General features: G+C 35.2%; 1 protein-coding gene across 1 annotated transcript in view; it reads right to left on the reverse strand.

The window, feature by feature from the left end:
- Positions 1–8,817: 8,817 nt before the first annotated feature.
- Positions 8,818–17,087, reverse strand: part of LOC123873189 (connectin-like) — a 332,367-nt gene continuing 324,097 nt past the window's right edge. The window contains exons 5-6 of the mRNA XM_045917913.1: positions 10,670–11,733; positions 8,818–9,607 (exon numbers count right to left, since the gene is read on the reverse strand). Coding sequence (XP_045773869.1) covers positions 9,111–9,607; positions 10,670–11,723 — 1,551 coding nt within the window. The 5' untranslated portion in view covers positions 11,724–11,733 and the 3' untranslated portion in view covers positions 8,818–9,110. The remainder of the gene's footprint in view (positions 9,608–10,669; positions 11,734–17,087) is intronic.

Consider the following 17,087-nt stretch of genomic DNA (forward strand, 5'->3'; position numbering starts at 1 on the left):
TTTAACAATGGTTAAATTAATGTAATGGTAAATATAAAAAAATATTCAGACGAATTGAGAATCTCCTCCTTTTTTTGAAGTCGGTTAAAAATAATTAAGTCTATCGATATATTTTTTAGAATGAATCCATCTCTACTAGTTCATAAAGCAGCGACTCATCAGCATCACTGGCTTCGTTTGCTATATCTACCGTCTTATAATCCCAGCTTAATAATCGTTTCATTTAAGCACTTCCATCTTATTGGATGAACGAGGATGAAAAATCTGAGCTCATGGAATTTACCTTTGATTTATTATAAATACCTTAGGACGTATTTGAATTTTAATTAAGTATAGTAACAAGTGTAATTTAAAAATTTATAACACCCCCGACAAGTGAAGGTTACAGTAACTATAAAAAAACTGATAATAACTTTCTAACGGCTGAACCGATTTTCTTGGATTATAGCTAAGAACACTCTCGATCAAGCCACCTTTCAAACAAAAAAAAGACATTAAAATCGGTTCATTAGTTTATGAGCTACGATGCCACAGACAGATACACACGTCAAACTTATAACACCCCTCTTTTTGGGTCGGGGGTTAATGAAAAATACATGGAATACGACATTTATTTTTGCCCTCATTTGAAACTGTTTTGAGTTCAAATAACAGTAAATATTCTTCCACAATTTCGTTATATGTAATTACAAAGTATTTTATAGAAGTCCTTTCCCGTATCATTCTAGTGCTTTTGCGTTGAGCTTTCTTCTATTGAAAATAATTGAACCGTATTTTTCTACGCTCCCCGTATTAGAACCTGGAGTCTGACTGTAGACCGCGATCCACAAGTTAGAAATTCTTACATGTAATCATATATTTTGTAAAGTCTTTTGGTTTTTGAAAAATCAATTTTAAAGGACATATTTACTTACTTTGGTAAAATCACCTTTTCATCGAATCCCAAGAAAAACGCCACAACGCGTGTAGTATCGCTTTATTTTTTTTAGCTGATTTGAAATCTACTCTCAATCACACATGATTCAGACGCATAAAAGTTTGAAAAATTGAAAATTTGCGTTAGAAAATAAGCCACAATATTGTTATAGCGAAAAAAATCCGACGAAAACAGCTACTAAGGCCGTAGTGTCAGACTTACCCGCCAATCAGGCATAGCTCATGCACGAGGACAGGCCATAAGCACCGCTCTGTCACTTTTCGTTGGATCAGCGTTGGTCATATGATATGCTTGAAATACTCTTATAACCAGTTAAATATTTAGGTATTTAATTCAGTTATAATTCAATTTAGTACTTATAGCTTTGCACAACTCCGTAGAATACAGCCACTATGGTATTTGTGGCTGTTTTCATAAAAGCTTTTAATACTTTTACAGCCGCATTTTCCGACGAAAAAGGACACAATTGGGATTGAACCTTTGACCGATAAAGAGGCCGACGTCTTAACCACTGGGCTTTTACCGCTTTTTTGCAGGCATAATTTAGTGTCAAATATTACTTTGTAAAAGGGAACCAATTTTAAGATTTCTATAAAATCTTAATGGTTCCTTCCAAAAAGTTGAAAATTCAACTTTTCAAAAAGCGATTTGCAAAATGTGCTCCCTAGTTTTCAAATCAGATTGAACGACCAAGAGTGGTCGCCATTACTCTTCCTAGCGACCCTAAGGTCTGTCAACTAGGGTCGAAGTTGTTATTTACCACAGCTTAGTATGTAAATGCATGTCCTCTTGGAGTATCATTAGGAGATTGCTCTGAAGTTTAACGACGTTTATTTTTAGTCTCTTTAACTTGGGTGTCCTAGGAAAGTCCTATAATATGACTATACCTACTATAACATTGTCAAAGTTTACGACAAGTTATAAAACTTTATAACAAAACCTTAAGACTTCATTTATACACTGGTAGGCGTCAATAATAATGTGGGCTATGAAACGACTAGGTATGTGACATAGGCCGTCGTGATAGCACGACAAAGACTTTAAAATATTACTAGCTAATGCCCGCGACTTCGCTCGCGTTGATATAGGTCTTTAAAATCCCGTGGGAACTATTTAATTTTCCGGGATAAATAGTAGCCTATGTGCCCTATGTGTTAATCTAGGGTATAATTTAATTACATTCTAAACAGCCAAATCCGTCCAGTAGTTTTTGCGTGAAAGATTAACAAACATACACACATACACACAAACTTTCGCCTTTATAATATTAGTTTGATTATATTGTAAAATCTTTTATTTTACGTCACCCCTAGTGCTCAAATACTTACCTACCTAAGATATTTGACAGATGTCATTTCAGAATTAAACCGAAAGCTTACTCACTACTCACTCTTGTTCACAACAGTTAGGGAACTTGTAACAAAAAGTCGAGGCTTCGACCTCACAGGCAGGCGTCAAATGTTCCCACATTTGACGCTAGGTAGCCTATGGATCGCCTATTTTTCTTTGATTTCACGTCACTCATAGCTTAAAAATTAAAACTCTAGCGGGGCCATAAGTACCGTCTGGTTCTGATATTTAATTTTACCATTAAAACCCCATCAAGTTTCATGCAATAGTCCAATTTCATACCCCATTTGCGCAAGTAATGCATCTAAATCCCTCGCGACCCTTTGCAACCTTTTCATAAACTCATTTGCCTACTTAAAGTGACTTAAAGGGGATTATTAAATCTTAAAAGTCGAGGATAAGGGTTGGGGTGCAATTGAAGATATCTTATTAACCCTAGCACCCTTATTTACAAACGATACGTACTCGGAATTTTGCCTTACATAACAATGAGAAAACATTTTCAAATTATTAAGAAACCGCCTTCAGAAAATTAATTCATTTGAAACTGTTTATGAGAAATAAGTGACAGAAAGTGTGAAGCTTTACTTACGCCAGAGCAACAAAATGCGTCATTGTGGCATACCACACGGCCACATGGTCTCACATTGTACCAAAAATCGTAAAACTGGTAGATCCGTATATCGTAATCGTAGTAAAACTTAGATCTATCCAGAACGTCAGAAAAAACAAAGACAGGTGTTAATACTGATGATTACTGATAAGATTGCACAAATAAAAAACGGGGGAAAAAAACCTGTATTTTTAAAAGTTCACAATATATTGCAAATAAAACATCTGACTGACGCTAGAGGTCAACGAATATAGCGTAACGTCAACGAGTCAACGTCGCATCGTAGGTGGGGTTCTCAAATTATGCACGCTATACATTGCGGGCTTAAAAATACTAAACCATTAAACCTACAAAACATGGCCATTTAAGGTTATTGGCATTGGATTGTGTTTAGGTAGTATAATAATAGCTAAGATTTTGCTAGCGTTCTAGTAACACCCTGTATCTTTAACATACAAACCTCTATCTCAAGAAGCGATTAACTTTGTCCATAATCCGCGAGGCTCTGAAAGATTTATTGTAAGGCTTATTTCTCACTTCAAAACGGGATGAGATAGATTTGGGATGTGATCGTAGTGATTTTCGGAACGCATTATGGGGGTTAAAGGGATGTATAGGGCTTTGGATTATTTATTTGCCCTCTGGATGTCCCAATCGATCAGTTTATATACTTACTTTTTTGTAAACAACCTTCATTTGTATAAAAAATAAACGTCCATTTTCGATAAAAAATAAAGCGTTTTACGGGTCTTTTATAATATCAGGGCGATTACGCACATCCGATCCGATAGAACTAATTGTATGGTAGTAGGCACTAGCTTCGACTTCCGTCATCAGAGTTCTCTCCGTCATCAGTGAGAATGTCTCAGATGTGCCTTGGATTAAAATCGGACATATGACAGAGATAAGTCAAAGATGTCCATTGAATAGCTTGGATTTGGATCAGAGATCGGATTAGTGCGTAAGCAATATCCGAGTTCGGTCCGAGTGCAAGTGTTTATATCATCTGTATTTTCACAGACTCGCATCGAATGAGTGCGTAACCGCACGCTCTTAGTCTGCATACTTTTATAAATGTGTGTTAACAGTGCTCTCTCCGTCACTTACTCCATACAATCGTAGCCTCAATTTCATTTGAATATTAAGCAACCAGAGTCCATAAAATTTTGCAGACATATTCTAGAAACTAATATCTGTGCCTGTGGTGTTTTAGATTTTTTCAAAAATATGTAGTTTTAAAGTTACAGGGGCTCAAAGATGTATGCGAATTTTTAAGACTTTAAAACCGATCATTTTAATGGAAATCTGGAAAACCACAGGCATAGGTAATATCTATGCCTAAACTAATATCTATTAGATATTAGTTCTCGGAACGTTTCTACAAAATTCCATTGAGTATGATTGGTTAGTATTCCAATGAGAGACGAACTAAGCGAGTGACGGAGAGACCCCTCTTAAGTAGAGTTAAGTTTTGATGCCTGAGCACTGAACCAAACTTAATGAAACTTGGTACAACTATACCTTACTTCATGTCAGATGTCAGCCATGTTACTATACCACGAAAAATCTTAGTCTTGAAGAAAAACAGACAAGACTTGATGAACATAGTAGTAAGTAAGGTATATATTACTCTAGGTATATATTATATTTATACTCCGTGTCCAAATTATATAATTTAGCGATTTCCCTTTACCTAACTTGCAAACAAGAGGTCCAAGATTCGATTCCACGGGTCAATTTACTTAGTATGTGCAAAAGTAGCATAGATATTAGGCTAGGCAGGATTTGAAACTTGCTACACACAAAAATGTCTTTCCCTTTCTCTTTATAAATAAAAAACATACCTATTTGGGATATACAATAAAACAAAAGCATGTTTAAAAAAAATTACACCATTAATTTTATTCATACAAAAACACCCCCTCTAAATGATTTTTACAATGACACGCGTAAATTAATTAAGTAACTTATAAATGAAGTGACTACAATTAATAATTTTATTGTAAGTAATTAAAATAATATTGTGATTAAATAAGAATGATTTTTCTCATTATATTTTATTTTATTTGCCTTTATTTTTGCTGTGCCAGACTATTGATTAATTTATAACTTAAAGTTATCACTTAGTATAGGCTAAGACTCAATGCTTTAGTAAGTATGGTCAACCATAAAATTGTTTTATTGTATTTTTTGATAATAACTTCCAGTAAATCAAAGTAACACTAAAGCTTTTAATTTTTTTTAAATGTATGCAGGTCTTGTAAGAGAAAATAGACCTTGCAATTTTATGATGTGCAAACGACATAATATGATCTATAGCAGTTGTCCCACCGCCAACGAGGAAGAAATTAGTCGATAGCTAGTATTGACTAATTTCTCGCTCAAGAAACGTACAATCGATGTATGATTCCGTGTTAACAATTCACCGCTGACTGTGCCAGCGAGACTTCTCTCTTCACTAGCTTGTCGCAGCGACAAGAGCTATCAAAGAAAAAGTCTCTCATCGTCATGATGAACCCATCTGCAGCCCACGGCTCCTGTTTCACAATGAGAAGAGTTTTGCTTCAACGTTAAAGCAAGTGATATTTAATTGCTTAGGAAAACGCACCTAACTCTGAAAAGTCAGTGCCCGGGATCGAACCCACGATCTCCCAAATAGCACAGTGTACACAAGGGATTAATTATGTACCTATTTATTAATATATAACGAGTAATTATTCGCACAATCACTAATAGCCCAGCGACAAAACTATCCCAACTACACACTCGCTTGTTAATCGTCGGAGGTTGGACAATTACTACCCTAAGGTGGTAAAGCAATTTTTTGGTCGACGTTTCTATTTAGGTACATTATTTTGGAGGCCGCTTACTGGATAGGTGACAGACACCCCCAAGCACCAGACTTTGATGCAATTAATGCGATGATTGCAATCCTTCCGATTGGATGACACTGTTTTGCTATTGGCTAACCCCTTATAATTTTGTACAGCGATAATTTTATATAGCTATGTAAACAGCCAGAATATAACTTAAGGCACAACGTACACCAGCAGAGCCGAATGGCGATGTCTTTTTGATAACAACTTAAAAGCTTTATTTACTTTGGTAGCAGCAGCGCGTGTCAAGACTAGGCACTTGGCACTTGTCCCCCGTGTTCTGTTTTTAGTGTACGGTTTTCGACGGTATATCAAACTTCATATAGCTGAGTTTAGGTTGTTATAAAAAGGACTCAACTCCATTCCGTCTGATTGTGCCAGCCCAGAACACAAGCTCATTCGCATTTCAGCATTCGCAACTCAGTCCTTTTTGCTTAGATCTTGATGTTTGAATATACTCATTTTAATAGTTTCACAGAACACATTTTTGTTAGAAATAGCTCTTATATATAGGTAGGTACTAATTTAATTAAATGTCTTGAATAGTAGTAGCGAATAATTGCAAGAACCTTTTCATAGCAATACCTATAAATATGGCTGCTCTATGGCTACTTGATTAACCACATTAAGCTTGGTGCTAAAGGGGCGGATTTTTAGGGCCATTCTATAGGCGGAGTGGAGTGGAGGCGAGTCTTTTGGTTAATCTTGCAAACACAGCTTTTAAGTACTTAAAATACGGTTGAAATTGGTGTAAGTTCTGAAAACAAAACACGGTGTGTTTTATTAAAAATAATTTTTGAATTAATAAAGCTTAGTTTGAGTAGTGATCAAGAAAGGCGCTGCATTTTGGCTCCATTCTATTCTGCCGGTGTACCTTGCACCTAAGTATACTTATTTAAATTTTTGTTTGTATACGAATAAATGAAATCAGGTGATATTAACTTTGACAAAATGGTACAAATTAATATTAATTTTCTTACATTCAAGGTATGCATGCCAATTAGCCCTTTGAGAGATACAATCACTCCATATAAAATTTGATAGCCCATCAAACTCACATTAAAATTACTAGAGAGCAATGAACAGATACATACTTTTATCGAGACTAATTAATATCAGTATGTTTATAGTGTGATTCCAGTCATAGTAGATTTGAAATGCTATAATTCGATCGTCTTGAACAATTAGGTCAAACAGCGTTTTAAAAGTATGTTTCTGTCGTTTAAGAGGTCAAAATATAAAGGCTTGGGCAGACGAAATGCATGACCGCGTAACATTTTTTCTTACAACTTATATCTCAAAGTTTCATAACAGCCCTTACGAGATTCCGTTGCATTTAAAGTTTTATACTTAATCTATAATATTTTATGGTATAGCTCTATAAATTGTCAGTTATACTTATGTATTTACATTTCTTTCTATGAATTCAGAATTTCATATTTTATTATAACTTAATTAAATTTTAAAAATATTTGTAAATTATTAATAAAATTAATTTAATAAAATATTAAAAGAAACTAAATTAAATAATTAAAATGTGCATATTATTTATTTTAAAATTACATATAAACTGATTGAAATTATAATTACAATTTCATAAATTTTCAATAACTATGCCATAAATCAATGAATATAACTTATGAAACAACACAAATTGAAATAAAAATATTGAATTCATATTATGAAAACTAGCACTATATAATTATAATATTTTTATTAATTTACAACATTCATTTTATGGTGAATATATTACATTTTATAATACTAAAAAGTTTTTGTGTGCTCACTTAAAATCTTAGATTAACTTTTACTTATCGTAAACACAATTTAAATTTAATCATTTATATAATTTTCTTCATTTTTTTTTCTACTACGCAAAACGTAAAATAGTTTTTATAAAAAATAAAGAATTCATACACTTTATACATAAGGTTTTTACGAGTAATTCTCATAACATTGTTTAATTAATTATTATCCTTTTATTGGCTTTATTAATCATCATACTGTTACTTCAAATGAAAATTAAGTTATTTTCCTAAATAAAATTGAAAAATTGATAAAAATATTTAATCCATTTCATAACAATGTTTCTGGTACAAAAATGCGTGGTAGTGGGCAACATGTAGATCTTACATTTAACATGTTACATTGAATACGTTTGTAATCACACTAATATTATAAAGGCGAAAGTTTGTATGTGTGTGTGTGTGTGTGTGTGTGTATGTTTGTTACTCCTTCACGCAAAAACTACTGAACGGATTTGGCTGAAATTCAGAATGGAGATAGATAATATCCTGGATTAGCACATAGGCTACTTTTTATCCCGGGAAACCAAAGAGTTCCCACGGGATTTCGAAAAATCTAAATCCACGCGGACGAAGTCGCGGGCGTCGGCTAGTAATATTATATACCAGATTGATTAAACATTTCTTTGCATAAATAATTCGGAAATCCATATCTTGGCTAATCATCATCATCGTCATGATCAACCCACGCGCCGACTCACTACAGAGCACGGGTCTCTTCTCAGAGTGAGTAGGGTTTTTGGCCATAGTCTACCACGCTGGCCAAGTGTGGATTGGAAGGCTTCATATTGGCTAAAGTGGCATAGATTTTATGCGAAAGGCCGAAGATAGGCAACGTTGGCGCTACTTAAAAAATTAAACTTATCTAAGACAGGATTCATATAAATTGCTTTGCAATTAGGCATTGTAAGGTCTACATCTTCTGAGGATGCTCCGGTGTCGGGATTTGTGTGGTGCTGCGTGGTGCTTGCTTGGTGGCTGGTTTTTCTTGCATGTTTATCAGTGGGAGGGCGGGCGGTGCATGTCATCATACAGATTTCTTTAGTTTGGCGGATTATAGCAAATTATGCTTTTGGTTCCCTTGTATGTCATGGATTTCCGCAAAATACGTGTGCTTCTATACTACCTACATTTTAAGTTTTCTTTTTTGTAACCTGTCATTTGTGTTTTGTGGTGCAATAAAGTGTATACAATATACATACATACCTACATACATGCTGGTGATAATACATACATGGTATATATAATATATAAATAAATTAAATAATTATCTCAGACCCTTATTAAGCAATATCATCTCCACAATTTTAATCAACGCCACTGGCGTTATTATAATGTTTACGTACGAACAGTTAATAACTTTTAGCTTACAATTGCAATTAACATTCCTGTCAATACTAATTACGGATTCCATTTATTACCATGTTCTCACTAAATTTAAATTGCGTTTACAATTTTTAGCTTTAAAATGTAAAATAGTCTGTATCTCACTTATATATTAATGACTAGATTCGTAAATCTTACGACACCTAAGTGAAGACGAAGACAAAGCAAAAACTCCATAATACCAGACTTTCCATCGTCATTTTTCCAGTTCCATTCATTTCTTGAAACCTAAAGGTCTTCATTTCGTTCTGGATTGGGATAACTGGATCTACTATGAAATGTGGCAGTTCAGTGGTTTTTCTCGTTTCTATAGGACAAGGTAACGTTTCTGGTGGAATCTTTAAGACATTTCTTTTAAGACCTTTCTTTGCGCTTATATCGTTAAGTGCATCTTTGTATTCGTCCATTTTCTTATCTGTTGCATTCGTTTTAGCAAACGTTTCCACCGAATTTCCATTGTAAATGGTATCTTGGTTAATGTGGGGGTTTTCTTCTGGTATTTTGTTGTACGCGGAGCTGACTATGGGGGAATCCATCTTGCATGTGACGCCTTCCAAAGAATCCTTGGTGTTCTGACTTTGCGTCTCGTTTCGTAGTGAGTGCATCCACTTCAATCTACAGTCGCATACGAAGTTGTTTTCTGTGAATATGAGATAATTGAATATTAGCATTTTTAATGGAAACTAGAAACATTAGGTGGTGTTAATTAATATGGTTATTTAAGGGTAATTAAAACTGTTTTCAAAAATCATCTATGGCATCGAAGATCCGAAAGATTTACAAAAATCCTAAATGTACTCAACTGGGCATTGATCTTGCAATACGCGGGATTGTAACTGCTTGTATAATACTAGATCATGCCCGTGACTTCGTTCGCGTGGATTTAGGTTTTTCAAAATCCCGTGGGAACTCTTTGATTTTCCGGGATAAAAAATAGTCTATGTGTTAATCCAGGGTATAGTCTATCTCCATTCAGCCAAATCCATTCAGTAGTTTTGCGTGAAAGAGTAATAAACTTACACACATACATACACACAAACTTTCGCATTTATAATATTATAGTAGAAGTGGGATAGCATAATATTATTGTAAAATATGGACCATTTGGAATTGAGCAACCGCCGCGTTTCTTGCTGGTTCATCTTGGTAGGAACAGCATTCCGAACCAGTGGTAAATTACTCGTATTTTAGCGTTTCAAAACAAATTGTTTATTTGAATAAAAATATATTCTGTTCTGTTCTAGTGAATCTATAATACGTAACTATTTAACTTTATTACATGCTACAAAGACGACCCTAAAATGTTGTTATTCTAATGTGCATTAGGAAAATAGTCTGCGTTCCCACAAATTATTCAACGTAACCACCCCGGTATTCCTGCTCGCTGCAGTTCACATGCATAACAAAGTCATTACCATATAAGCTGCGGGGTTTGTCTCTATTACAAAGACTGGTTCAAGTGGCAGCGAACATTTCGCGCCAACAAACTTTCGTACGGACGCCGCGCGCGATAATCGCGAAGATAGTTCTGCACAAGTTAAAACACCCAGCGGGATCATAACCGAATAAATTGCTAAGTAAACTTAGCAGTTTGATATATCAAAGTTACACCGAGCGCCTATTTCTCCTCGTTACAGATTCAAAATGTTTTTCAGTTTATCGTACTAGCACAAGCGTTAGTATTAAATATTCATTAAATTACCTTCCAAGAGTAAATTGCTGCCTGAAGGCTTCAAATTATCCAATATGGGCTTGATGTTGTCGAAAGTTAACGCGTGGAGCTCGTTCGAACGCAGGTCTAGGGAGCTCAGACCCCTCACTCCCTCGAACAGACCGGAGGGAAGCGACGCCAGCTTATTATCATCGAGGGACAACTTTCGGAGTTGGGATAAACCATCAAACGCCCTCTCTGATATATATTTTAAATCGTTCTTCCCCAACAGAAGCTCCTGCAAGTTCCACAGTTCGGCGAAAGTAAACTCAGTTAGATTGTATATGCGGTTTTTTCTTAGGTCCAATCTCCGTAAGTTGGCTAATCCATCAAACGTGTGTCTGTTCAAATGGAATATGTTATTCTTGTTCAGTTCCAGCTCCAATAGGTTGAATGTGTGTTGGAATGCTCCGTTGCTTATTGATGAAATATTATTTTTGGTTAGCACCAGTTTCTGAAGTTTCGGGACGTCGAAGAAGGAGTCTCTTCCGATCTCTAGGATCATGTTCTCTTCCAAATTCACCACTGTCAAATTGGGCAAGTGCGCAAAGGCGTACTGTTGTAACATTTCGACTTGGTTTTGCGATAGCGATACCTCTTTTAAATTGGTTAAGTTGGCGAACGCGTAAGTGCTAACATCAACGATATTGCCGTACTTGATGTTTATAGATCTAAGTCTCTGTAAGTAGTGCAGCGCTTTGGTCGGCACGTAGCCGAGTGCGCCATCGACGCGGACGTTGAAAGACAAAGTTTGCAAAGTTGGCTGTGACGCGAAACTTTGCCAGATGAGGTCATCGCGGGGTATACCGCCGTTGAATACCCAGCATTCCGCTTTTGTCGCATTTCTGGGCTCCCTCGTGTTCTCACAATAGCAGTGCACTTTCGAATCGCGATCTGTGATATCGCATATATTCTTTTGAAAGCCGCCCGATTTCTCTTTGGTACGTCTCTTAGTATTGTCCCTCGCTTGGACTGCTATCGACATTTCGTTCACTAGTGTAAATATAATACAGATGTATATTAACCTCGCCAGTGTCCGCTCCATGATTGTTTATCTGTAACAAAAAATAGAGATCGTTAAAAATGATTTCAAAGCGTGTCTTTGATTATTGTTAATACCTACCTACAATTTTTTTTAAGCGACTCATTTTCAACCAGAAACTTAGTTTCTTTATTGTTCTAAAAAGGTAAGGTCTAGAGTCTAGACTATAATCTTCATAGTTTGGGAGAGCAAATCATATATAGGTAATGTAACTGGTTACTCGTAAATGATTCTAACAATTTGGATAAAATTTATTAAGATAATGCTTTTCTTTCCAAAAGCTACTTAGTTTTCACATACGGGTATTTTTCAAATTTTTATAAAGATCTTGACATTATTACATGAAGACATTATTTGAACAAAAACTGTAGGTATGACAAAACGATTCGACTAACGAAGCAATACATGAATCAATCTCAGAACAAGAGCCTAAATTACCGGTTCAGTTCATACAATTAACAGGGCTCTCTCCGTCACTTACTCCTTACAATCGTAGTTCGAATTTCATTTGAATATTAAGCAACCAAAGTCCATGAAATTTTGCAGACATATTTTAGAAACTAATATCTGTGCCTGTGGTGTTTTAGATTTTTCAAAGGTTTGTATGAAAATTTTTAAGACTGCGTAACTTTGAAACCGAATATTTTAACAGAAATCTGGAAAACCACAGGCATACTTAGATATTAGTTTCTAGAATATGTCTGCAAAATTTCATGGACTTTGGTTGCTTAATATTCAAATGAAATTGGAAGTACGTTTGTGTGGAGCAAGTGACGGAGAGACTTAATCTGTGAGCCATTTGAATGAAAAAGTAATTACGGGTCAATAATACGACACGATTTGAGTTAATTACAAAAAGAAATCCCTCACTCTGCAGCTGACTGGTAATTACCAGTAATTACTAGGATTAAGCGATTCATTCTGCAGTGATAATGAAAATTCGGATTGATCGTTGAATTTGTAATTTGTCGTTAATGTGATTAATGTGGGATCATTTTTTGCCGTTCCGTAGGTGACAAGTCAAAAATAGATGCCTGTAATTGGCCTAGTTTGGATGTGTCATCTATGGCGGTCCATTCCGCCACGTAATAGTTCGTTCACACAGGCTGCGTAAGCGTAGACGTAGTGCGTTGTAATGTATGGAACTGTATGAAACATGGCACACCATGAAGAAGTGGAGGCTGACGTCTTAAGCAATAGGCTGTCGTACCTTACAAGTATATACCTATCAAACGAGAATAAAGCAAATAATTTTGGACTTTTTAAATTGTGAGCATTAATAACGAGGTTATTAGCGTATGTCATATTAATAACTTAAAACCTACTAAATAGCATTTGCTACTGATGGTCACTAGTGTGCGTAAATTAATACGCTTAAACGCAAAATGCATAAATTTCCACAGCGCACGATAAATTTAATATCGCGTAGCAATGTAAATTATTTCAATAACAATATTTATTATTCATTGCCTATAAATTTGGTTTGTTAATGTTTGCAAGTGTGGATTAGCGAACAAAGGCCTTTGAGTTTGACCCAAAATATAACAAAGGTTCATTGGGATTTTTAAAAAATTTGAGAAATCTGAGGGGCAATGTCCATACCACCGAATACTAATTAAGTAAGTAGTACATTTTCATTTGTAAGGTTCTATGATATGGGCTATGTAATGTGTATGTTTTTTTGTAAAATAAATATAGGAAAAGTAATAGAAATAAATTCCTCTAGCAGATTAGAGGTATATTTAGTATTAAGTTTATTCAGAAAAAAAACCAGTCAGGTGCGAGTTGGACTCACACAACAAACACATTAAACTTTTTTTTAATATTTATTGTGGTTTTTTTTTTAGTTTTTAGTATTTGTTGTTATAGCGGTAACAGAAATACACATTTTTAGAAAATTTTTGCTCGCTACCTGTTACGGTTCCCGAGATACAGTCCACTCACACACATCCCTAGAATAATTTAAATTGGTTAGAAATGCGTGAACGAAAAGAGGTGCTCCTTCGTTTTTCATACATGTATTTAAAATGGCGTTTGCGCCAATTATTCGTTACAATATTCGTGATTAGATGGTAAAAATATGTTACTATACCAAATTTTAAATTCATCAGAGGCAAGCGCTTTTCGGAATTTTATCCCACAAAAATTTAATTTCGTTGTTATTGAGCAAATTTCAAATAAATCGTCATAAAATGGTATTATTATGTAGATTAAAGTGCAAAGGTGACACACAAAAGTTATTAAGTTCGCAGCAATTTGTACAATGTAGATTCAGATAAGCGTTATGAAACATGCGTTTGTACATTTGAAATTCAAAGCGAGCCAGAATAGGGGTCTATACACATTCGATAGGTTGATTGTGCTACTGTTTTATTTAAAAGTTTTTATGTTTAGATAAATAATCAATTTATTTGTAACTAGAGGATGCCCGCGACTTCGTCCGCGTTTTAAGTTTTTAAAGATCCCGTGGGAACTGTTTGATTTAAAAAAATCCTTAAAGATCTTAATGAAAGTGTTTAAATAAAAAAATGTCATAACTGAATTACGTTTTCATACTAAATTACGAAGATATCAAACTACAATATTTGCTTATTTTGATACCTACTAAGCGTATGGCAACGAACATAGTTCAAATAACGTGACAGTGAACTTATATGAGTTGGTGTATTTTAAACACTACTGCGTATAAGTGTAGAGAATCCCTAAGCCAGCCCGTGTCACACTATCTGATCGTGCTTACGGAAGCGAACCGGATTAACAATACGGAAAATTTACTGTTTGACAAATAAAGCGGGTCACTGGTATTACTTTGATTGCTAGGGAAAACTGTATTAATAATACACCTTTCTATACTCTATCCACGGAGAGAACTTAGTATAGGGCTCTCTCTGTTACGTCATCCCATACAAATGACAAAGACAAGAGACTCATTCGTCGATTACTATTTTGGGTTATTGTAATTCATTCAATTGTGATTCATTCAATTCATGTAATTCATGATTACTTTGAGTTCTTTTCAGTTGCAGATAATCAACCAAATAATTATACGTATTCTTCCAAAGTACGGAACCTTCGGTGCAGGTTTCCAAATCGCACTTAGACATTTTTTTTTAATTCTAGTGTCAAAGCATTAAATCACTCCGTGGTACGGTTTCGCCGATACGATCTGCTAACTATTCCACGGAATAACCCTCCCGCTCTGGAAAGAAATTGAAACTAAATAAATTGAAGAAAGATAAAAGGTAGATAAACTACATAAAATTCTCAGAACTCCAATCCTTATAAATAACCGCGGCCTGATTGAGTTATCAGCCAAGTTGAGACGGGTATAATAAAGACCAGTTTGGTGCGAAATTCATTGAATAATCTCGTCGAATTCACACCCACTTCCCTTTTGAATAGCAATGCGCATGAAAATTAGGAAAGAGTATTTTTAGTTACCCTAATTCGAGTTACTTTTAATATTGAAATAATGTTTTATTACTTATGAAACATTTTTAGGGTTCCGTCGTCAACAAGAAAGCCTTATAGTTTGACCATGTCAGGCTGTCCACCCGTCCGCCCGTCCATCCGTAGTTTAGTTTAGAGACTCTTTAGCATTATCAAATTTTAATTTAACATTGGTATACATGCACAATATGTAAATCACGCCGACAAATTGGTAGAAAAGAATAGATGGGATAGGATGGGATGGGATGCGATGCGATGCGATACGGTGCGATGCGATGCGTTGCGGTGCGATGCAAATGATGCGTTGCGGTGCGATGCAAATGATGCGTTGCGATGCGGTGTGAGTGCAGCCTTATTTATAAACTCAAAATCAAAATTGCTACGGATACGTCTGTGATATCTTAAAATATCCAAAAAATATCCCAAGCAATAAACCAATTTATTTGAGATTAATCTCTAAGGAATCTCTATTTATTTTATAAACTAAATAAGATTAACAGCAGTCTCAAATTAAATTGGTAACGTTAGATCTTTGAGAATAAGGGCTTAATTATATTATCTAGTCTTCAATTATAATTTGATCAAGATAACTAATTCATAATTAATATTAATTTTAGGCTCTTTCAAATTAGCCATGGTATAATTATGGTCTAGATAAAATAAATTTAGTCGATCATGTTATGCAATTTATTGAGTTTCTAGATGATGCCTGCGACTTCGTCCGCTTGGATATTTGTTTAAAAAAAAATAACGGGAAGTACCCTATAGGTTTCTTGACGGACACGACAGACAGACCGACAGACTGACAGACAAACAGACAGACATACAGATAGACAACGAAGTGATCATATTTTTTCCTTTTTTCCTTTTGAGGTTATTGAACTCCCCTAAAAAACGGCCAAATCAAGTTTCTCCAAAAACAGGTCGGTAATCGCAGCTCCAGCGTACTTATATTACTTGAGGTCAGTGCTGGTGATATTATTTTATATCAATGGCAAAACCACAACGCCACTGACATACAATGGCACTAGAATAATAACTACAACTTACAAGTGCTTGTTCAAAAGAATTTATCCGTTCGCGAGAGATTTGCGGCCATAAATCACTTCTATCAAGGACCTTTGGACCCTTTTATCAAGATTTGACGCCAAAAAGCACCGATGGGCTTGACATTTTTTTTTGTCTCAACTTATCTCCTCCCTGAGGGGCATTTAGAGCGGGACGGAAAGATCGCGATATTATTTAAGAAGCGATTACGAATGGGTTGGGATATGATTTATCTGTCTTTTTGGAACACGCGGTATGAAATATCTTGTATCTTTGTTTAATCTTTATATCGCATTATGTATGGCTTTCTGTCCTTTACAAGTTTGAATATAAATGTGATATTTTATGATATCCACAAAATATAACGATAACGCTATGGTTTTCTAAAAGAGCCGTGCCGCATAGCGCAATGAGGCGATTTTAATTTTGTTTTTTATTTTGTTTGAAAGGTGGCGGCCTGTGGCGGCTTGATCGAGAGTGTTCTTAGCTATAATCCAAGAAAATCGGTTCAGCGTTTTAAAGTTATCAGCTCCTTTCTAGTTACTGTAACCTTCACTTGTCGGGGGTGTTATAAATTTTTAATTTACACTTGTTAAAAATACACTTACATTTCTTATTTGTACATCTGGGCACACTAAGAGGTTACCTGGCTGGCACCACCTATAACTGTATTAAAGTATGTGCGTTTTAAGCAGTTAAATATCACTTGCTTAAACCGTGAGTGACCATGGTGAGGAAACCTATGCAGGTCTGAGACATCTTATTGTCTTCAAAGATTGTGAAGTCTGCTAATCCGCACTTGGCCCTGTAGGACTCCGTTAGTTCAGTTACAGCCCCCATAGACTACGGCCATAACGCTTCTGATTGAAC

The sequence above is a fragment of the Maniola jurtina genome, chromosome 16 (genome assembly GCF_905333055.1).
Source record: "Maniola jurtina chromosome 16, ilManJurt1.1, whole genome shotgun sequence".
NCBI lineage: Eukaryota > Metazoa > Arthropoda > Insecta > Lepidoptera > Nymphalidae > Maniola > Maniola jurtina.